General features: G+C 24.6%; 1 protein-coding gene across 1 annotated transcript; it reads left to right on the forward strand.

Moving 5' to 3' along the window:
* The first annotated feature begins 5,414 nt into the window (after nucleotides 1-5,414).
* LOC145839319 (uncharacterized) lies at nucleotides 5,415-15,330 on the forward strand. The gene is made up of 4 exons (XM_082946910.1): nucleotides 5,415-5,509; nucleotides 7,414-7,464; nucleotides 14,925-15,042; nucleotides 15,223-15,330. Exons 1-4 carry the CDS (start codon nucleotides 5,415-5,417, stop codon nucleotides 15,328-15,330), a joined length of 372 nt encoding a protein of 123 aa, XP_082803036.1.
* Nucleotides 15,331-17,683: the final 2,353 nt, after the last annotated feature.

Raw genomic sequence — 17,683 nt, forward strand, 5'->3', positions numbered from 1 at the left:
CTAAAAAAACCTACAAATACAACACAGTTAAGTCATAACTTAATTTAAACGTACACACATTGATGTTTTTAAAATGTTTGGTAAACACATTGTAGTTTGGTACTTTACCTCTAACAAAACAAAATATGGCTTAATATTCTTTTTCATACCATTGACTGACATTGACTTTCTATATTAATAGCATGTATTAATATTGTAGAAACTTTTTATAGACAAAATAAATCATTTTAAAATCTAATAAAAAGTTTTGCAGATTAAAATTATGTATTAAATGTTGTTTAAAATAAAAAGACTTGTTTATTTGGCTTAATTATTTGGTGGCTAGTTGTAAGAAATAAAACAAACGACTAAAGTTCATATTATACTATGTCTTCAAAAAGTACGCACTACCCGTGCTAAGTACGCACTTTTTGGTCGGGTTTAATTTGCGTACTTAAGCGGTAGTGTACTGTAATGTAATAATTAACAAATTTGTATAAATTTAAAAAAAAACATTCAGCTATTTTAATTAGGAAATAATGTTAGTTTCAATTAGTTTTTAGGCAAAACGTAAAGACAAAACATACAAGTTTGAAACAGGATAAAAAAACAATTTAAGTTATCGTTAATAAATAGATAATAAATTAAGAAAATAGAAACTAAACAATATCGACTTTAAGTGATGTACAAATAAGCAAAAATTCATAAATTTGTTTGTAAAATATTAATAAATTATATTACTTGGAGTCAATAATTTATACTAGAAGCTAAACAAAACATTATAAATATTTATCTTCCAAAAGAAAAAAGTAAATAAACTAATTAAGTGATAAGTGAGAATAATAAAAAATAAAAAGTAAAGAATAAATAAAATTGAAATAAAATTAAAGGAAACAAAATGGTTAGTTTAATTAAATAAAGAACTATGATATATATTTTTTAATTTTGATAAAGCTTTTAACTTGACAAGGTCAACAAAATATTGTAAGAAGTATTAATTTTAAATCTAAATATTACTACTTATTTGCTTAATGTTTATTATTTATTTATTTTTAAGCAATAAGAAGCGTTTGTCTTAATTTGAGGTTTCACTTTTAATAATTTCAACACACATTTAGGTAACGAAAATTCGATCCCAGTTTTAAATTATTTGGAAGTTTGTCTGACATAGCTTCTTTTATAGAACCAGTTTAATTTGTATAATATAAAACTTTTTTTAAATTCTAGTTTTAGGCCTTTTTAATGCACTTTTAATACTGATTTCGAAACAAATATCATTCTAAGAATTCTTCATCGTACGTTGATTTCGTTTAAATTTTATTTTTTTCTCAAACACACGTGATATATCTGCAATATATGTTTCAAAATTATCGTGAATCTTTCAGGCCTATATACCTTCAGGTTGTTTAGGTTATTGCCATCTTTAATTAAATTTGATTACCAAATTCGAAATATATCTTTATAAAACATTAGTTTTAAATTAATACAAACAAATTAGATTTTAAACCTAAAATAACATGAAATAATTTAAATTTAATGCCAACTTTAAAAAAATGTTTTAATATACTTTTTATATTAATTTCGTATATTAGCAGTTGAATTGACATGGTAAATTTGTTTAAAAAATAAGAATCAACACTGCAAATATTTAAAAGAAAAGATATTTAAAACAATGTACTATGCTAAAACTTGTTAAAAAAGAACTAAATTTCAATTATCAAATAGTAGATAAATGTTCGTTAAAGATGATATTTTTATATAAATAAGTAGAATAACGATTATTACTAAACAAAAAGAATTAAAGCTACAATTTAAAATTCAGATATAAATCATTAATCATTTAAAATTTTTCCTTTACAAACAAGCTACTAATAGTTATAAACTTTTTATGCGATCAAAATCAAATTTGATATTTATTAAAGTGATTTTATTAAAATAAGTGAGAATGTCTGATTAAACATCGTTTTTGCTGAAACTATTTATTTTAATATCTTACAGTGGTTGCTCTAGAAACGAGCCTAAACAGCCTGTCTTTAATATAATTTTTTTTTTTCTAAATGATCACTTTTCCGCTAAACTAACATTCGATTTTTAACATTAAGTTTAAATAAATGAGTTTGGGAAACAATGGTCTACAGTATAATCATTTAGTTAGTTTTAACGTTCGATTATTACATCGTTTTAAACTTTAAAACTTAAAAACTACTGTATGATTTTATTTTAATTTTAATTTAGTTTCACTTAGTACGATAGATTTTTAGATGAGCCTTACTACAAAAGTACTTAATAAATTTAAGAAAAAATTATATGTCTTTTGTTATATCTTTTAAATAAGTTATGCACCGGAAAAAAAGCTGTTGAATTTAAATATATGAGAAACACAAAATTAAAAAAATTGATTATATTTTGAGCAGTATTTATAAGTAGATTTTGAAAGTGACAAGAGATAAGATTTTGCATACTTTCATAGTAACCAAGTATTCATAAGGTAATCAAGAGATTAATAAATTTACTCAAAATAATTAATTTTGAAAGCAATTTATTTACATTTGAAAAATTTGTCTAAAATAAATAATAATTTTCATTTACTTAAAAATAATCATTCATTAATAAAAACTCATAAATGTTAGAAAAGAAAATCAGACAATTGATAAGAAACACTTATTATGCAGCAAGCTTAAAATCGTCTTCATCTCTAAACCACTATTAACGCTAGGTGGTAAGAATCCATTATAAAACTAAAATAAAAATATGGTAACTTACCAATACAGCTGCTGTTGTAAAGCAAATATTTTAGAGAATTTTTTACTAAACACTGAACGGTTTTAAAATATTCGTTTCTTGTTATCTTATAATTGAACATAAACTTGTAGAAATATTTTATTAAACATATGAAATATAAACATGCATGTTTATATTTCATACTATTAAATTACTAATATAGCTCGTAACTGTGGGGTTAAGAACTAAAAAGTTAATGTTTTGCACATTGTTTATTATAAACAATTAAATAAAAGCTATGCAAGCTTTTAATTTTACTTGTTTAAAACAAAATAGATAAACGACTGTTGGATTCACTTTTATAACTGATTTGAATTACCTCTTAACTTTTAGTTCAATATTGTTAGTACACGTACAACTATACCCAAAAAACTTTAAAAATCATCTTAAAAAAATTCAACAAACTTTAATAAATTTGCTAGCAAAATATTTTGATATTTAATTTGATATAACGAAAAAGCATACATATGCTACTGTTAAAAATACTTAAATGTCAATTTTTTTTAATAATTTTAATTAAACCTTCTGGGATATAAATTGGTGAAAAGATTAAATATAGAAGTTTTAAAACTTATTTTAAAAATACACGTTCCAAGTTTAATACATTTTGTTAAACTTATTGCATATAGTTATTACTATGTTTACATTTATGTTATTTAAGAGTAAATTAGCACAAAAGTTAATATACGTTTAGCTTGAATAACTAATAACTAACCAACCGCCAACACTAAATAAATTTTGACTACTTTCAAGTTTTCTTCTGCCCTATCTGAACCTTTTATCTAAATTTTTACTTACATATTAACTAAACGACAACTATTTCTCTAGTTAAACAAATTTAAATTTTGATCAAATTTAAAATAAAAATAGAATAGACATTTTATATTTTTAAGCTACTAAACATTTTTAATCACAACTAATTTATTTTAATAAAAAAATTGTTAGCAATTAACAAGTGTTGTTTCTATAGTTTATTATTTAATATCTTTTTAAAGTTGTTATTGATACTATTGTTAATATTAGTTTGCCTACGACAGATATTAAAAAAAATTAACCTAAAAATAAAAAGTTAAATAAATGTTTAAAAACAAAAATTTTTAGTCAGTAAAAGTAAACTTTTTATATATTGTTTACTTTAAGGTTTTTAAATATATATATCTTTGTTACATTTTACATTTATTTTAATTAAAAGGTAATCTAATAAGTAATATAAAAAAAAATTATGAAACCCAGTCTTAAACATTGTAATATAAGTTTTTATTTCATAAATGTTCATTTAGTACCACCTAATAATAAAAATACACCGTAGTTAACTTGAATTTGTTAAATTTATTAATACTAGATATATAAACAATGAACTTCACCGTACGATCAACAACACCAGCATCCGAGACAATCCTACGACCGGTTTCGTCCTTATTAGGACTCATCAGGCAGGAATAGTCGCGAGAAACCGCTATTGTGATCTAACCAAGCGGGGCTAAATACGAAGAACTGAAGCGACCGTTTGTGGATTAAGTCCGAAAAATTGACGCAGGCAAATCTTCACAGCCCAACGTCTTAGACATTGTCAGCTTAATTAAAGATTTTACTCTCCACGCTCGTTTTATCAGTTTCAGCCAGTATTTATTTCGGCCATCGTCAACAAGTTGAGATGTTTTATGCCATCGAATATAAACAATGAACTTCACCGCACGATCAACAACAACAGCATCCGAGACAATTCTACGACCGGTTTCTTAATCTTAGTCAATTTTTCGGACTTAACCCACAAACGGTCGCTTCAGTACTTTGTATTTAGGCCCGCTTGGTTAGATCACAACAGCGGTTTCTCGCGACTATTCCTGCCTGATGAGTCCTAATAAGGACGAAACCGGTCGTAGGATTGTCTCGGATGCTGGTGTTGTTGATCATGCGGTGAAGTTCATTGTTTTTTTTCGATGGCATAAAACATCTCAACTTGTTGACGATGGCCGAAATAAATACTGGTTAATACTAGAAAAAAATATTCAAGTCAAGCAATTTTTTTAATAAATAGATTTAATTGATTAAACGTTATCACTAACAATTAGTTCTTTTTTGATTCAACTTCATCAACCTCTGTTTTTTTCACACTATTAAACAAAACTTTTTGCACTTAAGTTCAAACTTTAGGTGATTCTGGTCAAAACAAAATTTATATGGCTGTAAAAACTGTTTTCTGTGATGTTTGCAAGAAGACTTTCGAAATTAAATTATACCTGAAATATAACAAAATAATACATACAGGAGAAAAGCCATACAAGTGTGATATTTACGACAAAACATATATCATTAAAGGTAGGTTAACAAGACACATGTTAGTACATAGTGGTAAAAAAGAATTCCATTGTCGTGTTTGTAATAAAAGTTTTTCTCAGAAAAGTATTTTGACAACTCACATGTTGGTACACAGTTGTAAGTAAGACTTTCAATGTCATGTTTGTCATAAGAGTTTTGCTCAAAATCTTCATTAAACAACATTCAGTTACCTACACCAAAGATAAATTTTTCAAATGAATTTGTGTGATAAAATTTTTGCTCGAAAAAGTCATGTAAAAGCACAAATATTAGTACATCAGTGTGAAGTTTGTGAGAAGAAGTTTTCTCAAAAAGGTAATTTGAAACAATACATGATGATTCACACTAAAGTAAAAGCTCATGAGTGTGACATTTGCTATAAGAAGTTTTCTCGAAATACCAACTTAATTGATCATTTTAGAATTCACTAGGGAGAAAAACCTTATGGATATGCAGATTGTGGAAAATGGTTTACTCATTCTTCTAGTCGAAATTAGCATCTACGTAATTGTCATAAGGAACATAGAAAAGCAATCAGAACTGAAGTGTAAGATACAAAGAAGTATTGTTCATAATTACCTTAAGACAATATTCTAATTATGATAAGCATTACGTTAAAAAAATTAGTTTGCCGCTAAACTTTAAATAACTCTTTTTTAATTTTGATTAATATTATTTATATATATATAAACACATAATAACTTATGTGGATCTACTTTTGATTATTATATTATATTATGGAGCTAATTGAATATTAAAACAATTGGTGTTTTTATTTTTCAGTTTATGAATTTCATTAATCAAGTTTACATTAAATATGCGTAAACTATGAAGACTATATTTTTTTTTTTCTAAATTTAATTTTGATAAATTATAAATTTCAAAATATATTTTTATGTAACACAACAATTAAAATTTGAAATTGGTATTAATTACTTATTTGTAATGTTCTAAAACTTTTAATTTTTTTAAAATAATAATTTTATAAGGTAATTTTTAGAATCGTTTGTTAAATTGTTGTTTAATAAAGTAAATAACTCAAAAGTAAGTCTTATCATCAGAAATTATTCTGACCCCTTGGTAAATTAACAAATAATTCTTTCTGATTTAATTAATAGACCATTTTCAAATAACTTATCAGCAATAAAAACAAATTTTAACAAATATAACTTTTTCTAGATTTTATAGCGTTTTAATATACTTTTCTGGTATTACATTGGGCTAAAAAAAAACTATGATTATTACTTAGTTTATGCAAAAAGTATTTTTAATATATGTATAAATTCTAGGCGGTTGGTTATGACAAAATTAACATTTTTTAAAACTTATCGCATGGGATAGCGAGTGAGTGAACTTATTAATTTACTTCTTTTAATAATAGAAAATTTACCCCATAAAGAATTTTAGGATAATATAGTAATGAAAATAGTTTCCAAGTTGTTAAATTTTTAAAAGTTTTTTGTTTGAACAACTTAATAACAACTTACTATATTTATTCTTTCAAAAATTTATTTTACAAACTAAGTTTCGGTCAAAGACCTCTTCAGTGCTTAAATAAATCTAAAAAAAGATATGTGACAGTCATGGAAAATAGCAATTGAACAATTAAATTAAGATAAAAACAAAATATTACTGAAAATTTTTACTTAAGAAACTAAACAAATCAAATTTTAATATTAAGACTGAGTTTTTGTAGAAGTTTAAATTTATAGCTAAGTTTTAAAATCAATATAACAACAATACTAACAATAATCAAAGCTGTATGTAGCTTTCTTTTATCTTCTAAATAATTTACAGACTAAACATTGCTTAAGTAAAAGTGTAATTAATGAAATGAGCTTAAAATTTTATTGAAATTGGTGTGGCTTATTTTAATGGTGACGTAATTATTGAACATTTGAACAATTTTGTGCTTTTAATCGTTATTAAAATTTAAATTTCCGTTCATATGTTTTATATGAAAGCTTACAGTTAAAACAAATTTTTACCTTAAAACAAAACAAGTTAAATTATGGTACTAAGTTTGAATTTTTGGCAAAGTTTAAATTCTAGTTAAAATTTAAAAATCAAAGAACAACACAAATAAATAAGAATAAGGTTAATAATAATAAGTAGGCTTAAGTTAAGATGCATTTTAATCAAGCTGAATTTTATTGTAACTTGAATATTGTAAATTTAAGTAGTTTTGTGCTAATAATAGTTACCAAAACTTTAAAATTTTTTTAAAATTTTGCTTGAATAATTTAGAAAAAAAAATTAACTTTAAGAAAATTATAGTTACAAAAATTAAAAATTAAAAAGCATGCATAAAACCTGTATTACGATTAATTTAAGTTTTGAAGTGGAGTTTTCGGAAGTGCGGGCAGGAATAAAAGAGTTCGTACCGTTTGTTTAGATTATCCCTTCTGTCTGCTTTAGCGATCGCGACCTTTTCTAATATGCAAGTACTGCAAATGTTTTGTGGGTTTTTTGCTTTGCCAATGTGGTGGATAATTTCCAAATCTATTTTGTATTCGATGTTCTTGTTTTTAAGCTTCCATATATACTTCGACAATTCTGTTCCGTTCTCTTTATAGTTTTTAAAGTCATTAATATGGTTGTACCATCTTTTTTTAAAAGTTCCACCCGTTGAGCCTAAATAGTTTTTTGTTTCGTTTTCCGATTTGATTGTCGCTTTATATATCACATTTTCAACTAAGCATTTATTCTTAAGGGGACATTTGTTTTTTGTTCGGCAGTTGCAAAGTGTTTCGTTTGGATCATCGTTTCTTGTTTTTAAGTATTTTCGATTGTGTTTTTGGATTAGTTTCTTAATATTGCTCATGCAGCTATATGAAATTTTACAATTATTTCTGTTTATTATTTTGTTTAACTTGTGGTCTTCTTTGAAATGTTTATCTATTAGTTGCAGGAAAGCTTTACCTATATTGGTTCTTACTGATTGACAGTAGGGTGGGTTGAAGTAGATTGTTTTTCTTGTTCGTGCTGGCTTCTTTTTGCTTTGGTTGTTTTGGTGGTTGGAGTATGTGAGTTTGTCTTTGAAATTTGAGTTGGTTAAAGCATTCTGGTATCCAGTTATTGATTCATTGAAAATTTCTTTGGTTTTTGAGAGTCTATTGAGTCTTTTTTCGATCATTTTTGGTAGGTTCTTTTTGATAATGGACGGGTGGTTCGAATACTTGTTAATATAATTGGTGCTTGAGTTTTCTTTTTGGTATGGTTTGAATGTGTTATTAGCAGTGTCTAGAGATATATCTAGGAAATTGCATTTAGTCGCGCCTATGTCAATCGTTATTTTAAAACCAAGCTCATTAAAAATTTTTATTGTGTTCTTTTTTAGTCTTTCTAGTTCTTGGTTACTTTTTCTGCTTATTATTGCGAGACCGTCGTCTCTATAGAGTCCGATATCTTTATAGTTGTATAAGTGCCTTAGTTTGCTTAAGACATACAGGCCTACCAAGTCGCACAGTTCCGCGCCGAAGAACGAACCCATTGGTACATCAAATTGGCTGTTACTGTCTTTTTTTACCCAGGTTCTTTTTAATTAACAATGAAACAACACGAATCATAGAAATATATATAGTAATATCAAGTAAAGAAATAATAATAAATGGTCTTTGTAGTTTTGTACTTAAATTACCATAAGGGAAAGTAATTAACTGGAAAATAAAAACTAAGCAAAAACACTCGTCAAAGTAATACTAAAGATCTAAAATAGAGGCATATTGAAATTGGTTCATTTATAAAGATTGACTCTGTCCACTTCGGCAATGGTCTTTCAAACATTCGAATTTTAATAATTAAACTTTTATTTATTAAAAACTTTAATCCATACAGTTTTCTAATTTATGTGATAAATTATTTTTTGGGTTTTCAGTAATATACATTTATTCAACATTATTACGTAGCTTAAGTGAGCTTAAGCTCAAAAATATTTTTTTTTACTCATTTCCGTCTAAATTTAGTTTAAATGCATCTTCAAGTAACAGACAAAACCAAAGTAAACACTACACAAAATAACGTTAAAAAAAACTTTAAAAATTTAATGCATAGTGTATTAACAATATAAACTATACACTTCTTAATTTCTACAAAACAGTGTCTAGTGATATAATGACTTCAACTAAAAATCTTATTGCTTGAAAAGCCACATTTTGCGGAAAAACTTTCCACGTTTGAAATCAAACGAGACGACTTAATTTTGTTCAAAACGGTTAATAGACGTATAAAAGATTAAGGATTAAATAAATGCCATTTAACTTGAAGAAAAGTGACTTAACTACTTTACTTTGATTAAAAAACTGTTCAAAAAAAACTTTACTTTTTTTATTTTGTTTTATAATAAAGTTAATGGTTTTGTACGGTAAATTAACTGAAGTGTAAAATAGAACAGGCATTATTTATGACTAATTTACGACAATAACCAGATAATAAATTTTATATACCCTGTTGGTTGCGATTTAAAACGATAATTAGCTACTCGCACTAAAGATAAAAATGTGATTTGTGTGACAAGCATTTCACTTTAAGAAGTCATACTAAGACACATATGTAAGTTCGTACTGTAATAAAAGAATTTAGATCTTTAGATTTAGAAATTTTCTGCTCTAACAGGTAATCAAAAACCATTCATTTACTTACACTTAAGAAAAATTTTTCAAATTTGTGTGATGAAAGTTTTACTAGAAAAAAAAACTTCACATGTTAGTTCACCCTGGTAAATAAACTAATTGGGGGAAGTCCTCTTTTTTGTGCTAAACGCTTAGCGCGTTTAGCTCTTAAGGCTTTTACTGAATTTACCTTAATCATTAGGTTTAACTTAGTAATTAATAACTATGTAATAAAGTTAAAATAAATAATTTCTTTAATGAAGTGAGTTTATTAAAAACGTGATGTTAATGTAAAATCTAGAAAGCAGAAATGATATAGTAAACATGATATAATAAATCAGTTAAATAAGACTGCGAATTTAAACACAACAAGTATACACAAAATTCTACAAATAGAAATGTTCTTAAGTGTTTTAAATCTTAAATACAAAATTAGTTCTTACTAATAAAAGTACTAATAATAAAGAGTCTTAATATATATCGTGCTTCATGCACAACGATGGCTAAACTAAACACAATATAATAATAATTACCACAAATAAGCATCAATATCTTATAAAACAAAAATAATAATAAAATGTTCTTATAATCAGTTAGTGTGCTTCTCGCACGGTCTTATGGCTTAACTGAGCACATTACAATAATACAAATAAACATAAAGTTCTTATAAAATGACAATCATATCAAGATTCTTAAATTCAATCAGTGTCTTAAGTTCTTAAAATATATTTTGGTTTGCTATTCAACAATATGATGTAAAAAGTTCGTTTGTAGCCCTCGACGGCCTGAGGTAGGAACTACCTTTAAATGGGGAAGTCCTCTTTATAGAATTTAGATCTTTAGATTTAGAAATTTTCTGCTCTAACAGGTAATCAAAAACCATTCATTTACTTACACTTAAGAAAAATTTTTCAAATTTGTGTGATGAAAGTTTTACTAGAAAAAAAAACTTCACATGTTAGTTCACCCTGGTAAATAAACTAATTGGGGGAAGTCCTCTTTTTTGTGCTAAACGCTTATTGCGTTTAGCTCTTAAAGCATTTACTGAATTTACCTTACTCATTAGGTTTAACTTAGTAATTAATAAGTAAAGTTAATATAAGTAATTTCTTTAATAAAAAGAGTTTATTGTATATGTGATTTTATTGTAAATGAAAGTAGAAGTGACAAAGCAGCCAATTTATCAGTAGAATAAAACTGCAAATATATACACAACAAGTAAACACCGAATTCTACAAATTAAAATGGTCTTAATAATGTTCTTAAAATGTCTGAATGTCACAATCTTAATAAAAAAATAGGTCTTACTAATAATACTACTAATAATACAGAGTCTAAATATATGTCGTGCTTCATGCATAACGATGGCTAAACTAAGCACAGTATAATACAATAATGCAAATAAGCATCAAGATCTTATAAAACGAAAATAATAAAAAAGTTCTTATTATTAATTCGTCTGCCCCTCGCACGGTCTTATGGCTTAACTGAGCGAAATAACAAACGTTGTTAAAGTTTTATTGTATTTTAATTTGATAAACAATCGTCTAACGCCCCCTTGCGGTCATTTAAAAAAACAATATACATTTTGTTACATTATTTCGTACTAATAAAATAAAAAATTACTTATAAAATAATTTTATTTATATTTTCAAGATTGTCAAAAGTATATCAGGTTATGTTTAAAAACAGGATAACTATTGAAAAACATACATACGACAATAATAAATTTATTTGAAAAAATAACAAAACTAAAAAATTCGTAGAAAACTATTGTAAATTAATATGATAAAAAATTTGAAAAAATAATTCAGTTGTTTTTTATCTAGTAAAAGTTTTAAGTTTACTGACTAAGTTATTTTGTTGGGGTAGTGATGTTTTCTTCTGCTGTAATTGAACGTTTTTTTTTTTTATAAAGTTTCACTTAATATTTTGAATAAACGACAACAACTTTTCGTAAAAAAATAATTGATAAATTTTTATTTAAGAAAAAGTAGAAATTTGTTTTCATTTTAGGCTCATAAAATTATTAATCGTATATTTGATTTACTGTAATTAATGTTGACCAATTCATGTACCTCAAAGTCAACAGTTAATTTAATTAAGTATATAAAAAATCTTAAAAAAAAAATAGTTTAAATACATTGAAAAATAAGTTAATATTTCAAAAAAAATATTGATTTATAACTATTTTATAATAAAATACACAGTTTTTACCTAGAACTCGTGAAGTTTAAAAACTTAGATTAACATTTTTACAACAAGCATTTGTTTTTATTAAATAGTTTTTACTACTTAAAAGTTATAATTAAAGAATTAATAAGTTTTTAATTTAAATTAAATACATTAATCTCTGTTTTTACACACTAACAAACATAATTTTTAGCTCTTAATTTTAAAACTTATGGTCACTCTGGTCAAAACAAAAGTTATATGGTTGTAAAAAGCATTATTTGTGATGTTTGCAAGAAAACTTTCAAAACTAAATCCAACCTGAGAAAAAAAATCAAAATCTAAACCAAAAAATACATAGAGTAGAAAAATCATACAAATGTGATATTGTGAAAAAATATTTATAATTAAAGGTAATCTAACAAAACACATGTTGGTGCATAATTATGAAAAACAGTTTAAATGTCATGAATTTTGCTCGAAAATCTAATTTTAAACAATATTAAGTTGAGAACTCACACCAAAGATGAACTTTTCAAATGTGATGTTTGTGACAATAGTTTTACTACAAAAGTTAATGTAAAGAGACACATGTTAGTTCATATTGGTATAAAGGAACATCAATGTGAAGTTTGTGAGAAAACGTTAACACAAAAATGTACTTTAAAACAATACATGTTGACTCATACTAAAGTAAAAGAATATGAGTGTGGTATTTGCAAGAAGTTATAATACAGTTAAAACTTATATGTAAGAAAGTGAAAATAGTGGTTTACTTTTAGTTTATATAAAGTTTACATTTATATTTTATGTACCTAAAATTATTTTATTTGGAAAGAATTAAAAATAATTTGACATTTAGAACAGCTTTAAATAGAAACGGTTTTTAATCAACAGTTACACTAAACGTTTAAGTCGTCGAGAAATATTCTTTAATTTTTTTCTTTTGCTCTTAGTAAAAAAAAAAATGTAATATGTTAATTGACAACTAAAAATAAATAATACGAGTATCTGAGTTTTTAAGTAATAAAATATATACGTTTAAGTTTTACATAATAGCCTCTAGAAAGCCAGTTAAGAAACAAAAATTAGTATATTAGTATTCTCGTAATGATTTGAAAAAAGAGATATTTTATTGCAGTTTTAAGTACAAAATAGTTATTGACTAGAGTATTGGGGATCTTTAAAAGTTTTCAAACAAAATTAAAATAAAAACAACTTTTTGCGAGTTGCCTTTGTAATATTAATCAGCGGATTGTTTAAAGTATTTAGTTGTACTATGAAATAAAGAATGCAAAATTTAAATAATTTTTAGTTAAATAATAAAAACATAAACCATTTTATTGAAATTGTAAATTTTTTACATTGCATTGGGGGCTAAAGTTTATAACGAAAGGTTTTATATCAAAAAGACTAAAAACGAAGTACTGATATAGTACATTCAATTAATGCTATAAAAGTATAATTTAAATATTTACATTGAATTGTCTTTTTTATTAAAAAAGTTAAAATATTATATTTAGTAACGAGTAAGTTTAAAATAAATTTTGAGATGCAGTAAGTCGAGTCATAGCAAATTACAAGATGCAACTTGTAATTGGCATTTATCAAAATGGTAAGTTTTAGTAAAAGTAGTTTTATAAAAGTTTATAAAATCTTTTACTATACTTCATATATGTGTATCATAAATGCTTTATTGAGTAAAGGAAACTCAAATTTTCTTGTTTATAAAAAACATAATCTCAAAATATTTTTTTATTTATACAATTTGTTTTGGATAAATGCGTAAGTTTTTTAAATACTTATTGATATTAAATTTTTGTCAAAAATGGTTCTGTAAAAATTCTTTTAAAGTATGTATGTAGCTACTGAACAAAAAAAAATATGTTCAAAAGTTGTTTTAAACCAAAAAAAATTTTTTTTTACTTTTTCTAAAAAAATACTGTAATGTTATTACAACACCTTTAGAACATTAGTTGTATTTTAGTTTTTTAAAATAAATTTAAAAACTTTGGTTACGTTTTAGTTTTTTAATTACATATAATATGTTCTAAACTTAAATATGTTTACATGCTTCTAAGTTTTAGATTAAAGTTTAAACAAAGTTGTACAGTAAGATAGCTAGTTTATAATAAGCTCTGTAAAAACTTTTTTTTTTCAGAAAACATCGGCTAATTTTTCTATAATTTAAACGCATGATGTATTGACTAGATAGTATTTTAGTTTTAACAAACTGTGACAGCAGATAAGTAAAAAACATTCATTAATACTTAAATGTTAAGTAAATACTTGAAATTATAATTTGTATCTGTAAGTATACTAAGTTAAATGTCTTAGAGACATTTTCCAAGTCTGCATTAGTATTTATACAAAAGCTCTACATATACATTAGGAGAAATATTTACTGTATTTATTTAATAAAATTAATTTTACCAGTAAAAAAAAAATTCTGTAATTATTAAAAATAGACAAAACTTATTTGTATAAGTCAAGCAACAAAAATTACTGATTTTTACTCAAAAATTAAAAAAATATTTGCCTCAGACATTAAAATAAAACGATAAAAATAAATTAAATCATTAAGTTTATATTTGAATTTATAACTTGACTTAGTTACTAAAATACCGTTAAGTTAATACGATATTTAACTTTTTTAATAAACACGAAAAGTAACATTTAATGTTACAACCCAAGTATTAAAATTGATTCAGAATTTTTAGTAATTTAAACGAGAAGATCCTAAAAGTATTACTTCACTTATAACGTTTACAACAAAATCTTGTATCAAAATCTTACATAAATTTTAATTTTATTTTTATGCTTTTAAAATAACTGACAAACGTTTTTTTTTCTAAATATTAGTTGATTGCTTAGTTTGTACTTTATAAACAATTTGAGAAGGAAACCCATTTTTTTAATTATCGTTTTAATTAACCTGTTTGATATTTATCACAACAATGTTTTTATTAATTTGTTTTTAGATATGAAAAGTAGTAAAAGTATAAGTTGTGATATTTGTAAGAAAACCTTAAAAAGAAAATTTTATTTAAATGTTCACAAAAGAATACATTTAGGAGTAAAACCATACAAGTGTGAAGTTTGTGATAAAAGTTTCATCAGTATAAACAGTTTAAATCGACATAAGCAGGTACACAGTCTTATAAAAAAATTTCAATGTATAGTTTGTTTAAAAGAGTTTACGTATAAAAATTCTTTAAAACGGCACATGGTTACTCACACAAAAGAAAAGACCTTCAAATGTAATTTGTGTGATGAAAGTTTTACTCAAAAAGCTAGTGTCAAACAACATATGTTAGTTCATAGCAAAAATAAAAATTTTCAATGCGAAGTTTGTGAAAAGAGGTTTTTACGAAAAGATCATTTGCGACAACACATTTCAACTCATACCAAAGTAAAAGCTCATGAATGTGAATTTGCAAAAAGAAGTTTTCACGGAAAGGATGTTTAGTAAGACACTTTAGAATTCACTTAGGAGAAAAACCTTATGGTTGTGCAGAATGTGGAAAGTGGTTTACTCAAAGTTCTGATCGATGTAAGCATATAAGTACTCATCATAAGGAATTAAGTAAAGAGCAACAATCAAAACTGAAGTGTAAATTACAAAGAAGTATTGTTTATGACTACCTTAAGTCAATATCTGAGTACAATTCTAAATATCCTTAATATAGTAGGTTTGATTGTTACTTAAAAACGTTGGTTAGGAAACTGAAATGTTTGGTACTTTCTAATTCTAGTGTACCTTGTTGTTAGCGTTTTACTTAAATTACAGTTGAAAACACTTATGATAACTATTTATTATGGATTTATTTCTTATAAAAAATACTATTGTTTGATTATTGTTGATTTACAAGTTGTATGTATTTAAAAACTATTAATAATGTTCAATTTTTTTATATAATTTCCAGTATAACACCAATCTACAACGCTCTACTTTGATTATTTAATTTATATACTTGATTATTTTGATGACTTAATTTTATATTATTGATTGAAAACATTTTCCCTTATAATCTTTTCTTCTAATAATTTGTTTGAAAAATTCATCTTATATAGATAATATATTACGATAGATATAGGGAAAATAGTTGTCATATATCGTATTAAAAACCTTAATGTATTGCTTTATTTTATACTTTGTCTTTGTGTCTTTAATTTTTTTATTAAATTAAGTTTTAATTTAGCGTACAATTTTGTTGACTTACTTCAATAAAATCTTAAATATTAGAAACCAATTAACATATGTAGAAAGAACTACTACTAAATTGAGTAGTTATCAGTATACTTCTTAAGCTTATTGAAACCATTTTCTTATTATGTATCCGGCCCCTTAAGCAACTTGTGAATCGTACACTAGATATGCCGAGATAGTAATGAAGAGCAAAGAAAGTTCTTAAGTCAAGTTTACTGGATGTTAAAAATATGTTAAAATAAACGATGTCATAGATTTTTTTCGAAATTAATATGATTATTGAAGAGTTTTTGTAAAATTTAAATTAAAATGTACTGACTTATCAAGGAATAAATTTTTACTCATCTGACAAAGTAACCTAAAAATTTTGTTTACCCATCATAAAATTTAAGGTCGTCAACTAATACACTGTTGCACACCAGTGGCGTAGCGTGGTATTTTGGTCAGGGGTGCGCAAATTTTTTTTCTGAAATAATCCCCTAAATTAAAACTTTTGGGCCGCAAATTTTTCGGGGTCAATTTTCTCGTAAATTTAAAAAAAATACTAAAAATCTATCTCCTACTTCAATCTTCAAGTATTATTCTCCAAATTTTAGTAAATGTTCCTTACATTAAGAGAAAAACAATTACTTATGAATTTAGATAATTAAATTAATTTAAATTTTATAAAAAAAATAAAAAAATAGTCTTTTTTTTACAAAAAAAAAAGTCTTTTTTTTGCAAAAAAAAATATATTTTTACTACAAATTTCTAAATTCAAAACTAATGTTTTTTTGTTATTGTATAAAGATTAAACTGTTAAAGTTCGAAGAAGGTTGCTTGAAAAATGTATTAGGAGATAGATTTTAAACATACTAGCCATTTACGTTTTCCCTTTTTATAGAGAACCTAATATGTGGCCCGACTTTGACTGGTAATATCTCAAAAAATAATTCGAATTTTTTAAAACAACAAAAAACATCTTAGCTTAAAAAAAAATCTTTAAAATAAGATCAACTTCTAAAAAACAAGGCTTACCCCCCCTGTGGCCTTAAACTACTAATAAAAAGTCAACTAAGTATAACAATTAGTACCTCAAAACATTTTTCTCTGTGCAATTTCTAAATAATGTTCAATATCTATTTTATATCAACAAAAAAGTATTGTATTAAACTTAAAATAACTCATACTTTTAGATCGTTTCAACTTTTAGTATACTATCTTTATCTTTAATATAAAAATGTTAAATATTCAGTATAAAAATTGAAAGTTTGATTTTTTTGTAGAAGAAATTTAAAGAGCTAGTTTTTTTTTAAACTTCTTCATTTTTACTTATATTACAATATAAAACTGTAAAAATTAATCTAACAAATGAAGAAAATCTGAAATATAAAAATATTAAAAATAAAAATTTCATATCACTTGAGCTGCAGTCTTGAGTAATAGCAATATCTAATGTTTGTCTGCTATTTTTCAATTCAAGCTTTTGAATTTTAGATAATTTTACTATCTGACATATTTTTAGACTTGCAACATTCCATTCAATATCACATTGCATAATTTTTTAAATAATATACTAAAAATTAATGAAAACAAATGTTTATTTTTTCTTTAGTATAATAAAACATATGTT

This window comes from Thalia democratica, chromosome 6 (assembly GCF_965202585.1).
Source record: "Thalia democratica chromosome 6, ktThaDemo2.hap1.1, whole genome shotgun sequence".
Lineage (NCBI taxonomy): Eukaryota > Metazoa > Chordata > Thaliacea > Salpida > Salpidae > Thalia > Thalia democratica.

Coding starts and splice junctions, on each gene's coding strand:
- LOC145839319 (XM_082946910.1), top strand. CDS start 5,415: ATGATTCACACTAAAGTAAAAGCTCATGAGTGTGACATTTGCTATAAG. Junction 7,465..14,924: donor GGAATAAAAGAGTTCGTACC/GTTTGTTTAGAT, acceptor TGTTCACAAAAG/AATACATTTAGGAGTAAAAC. Junction 15,043..15,222: donor TAAAAAAATTTCAATGTATA/GTTTGTTTAAAA, acceptor GTTTGTGAAAAG/AGGTTTTTACGAAAAGATCA.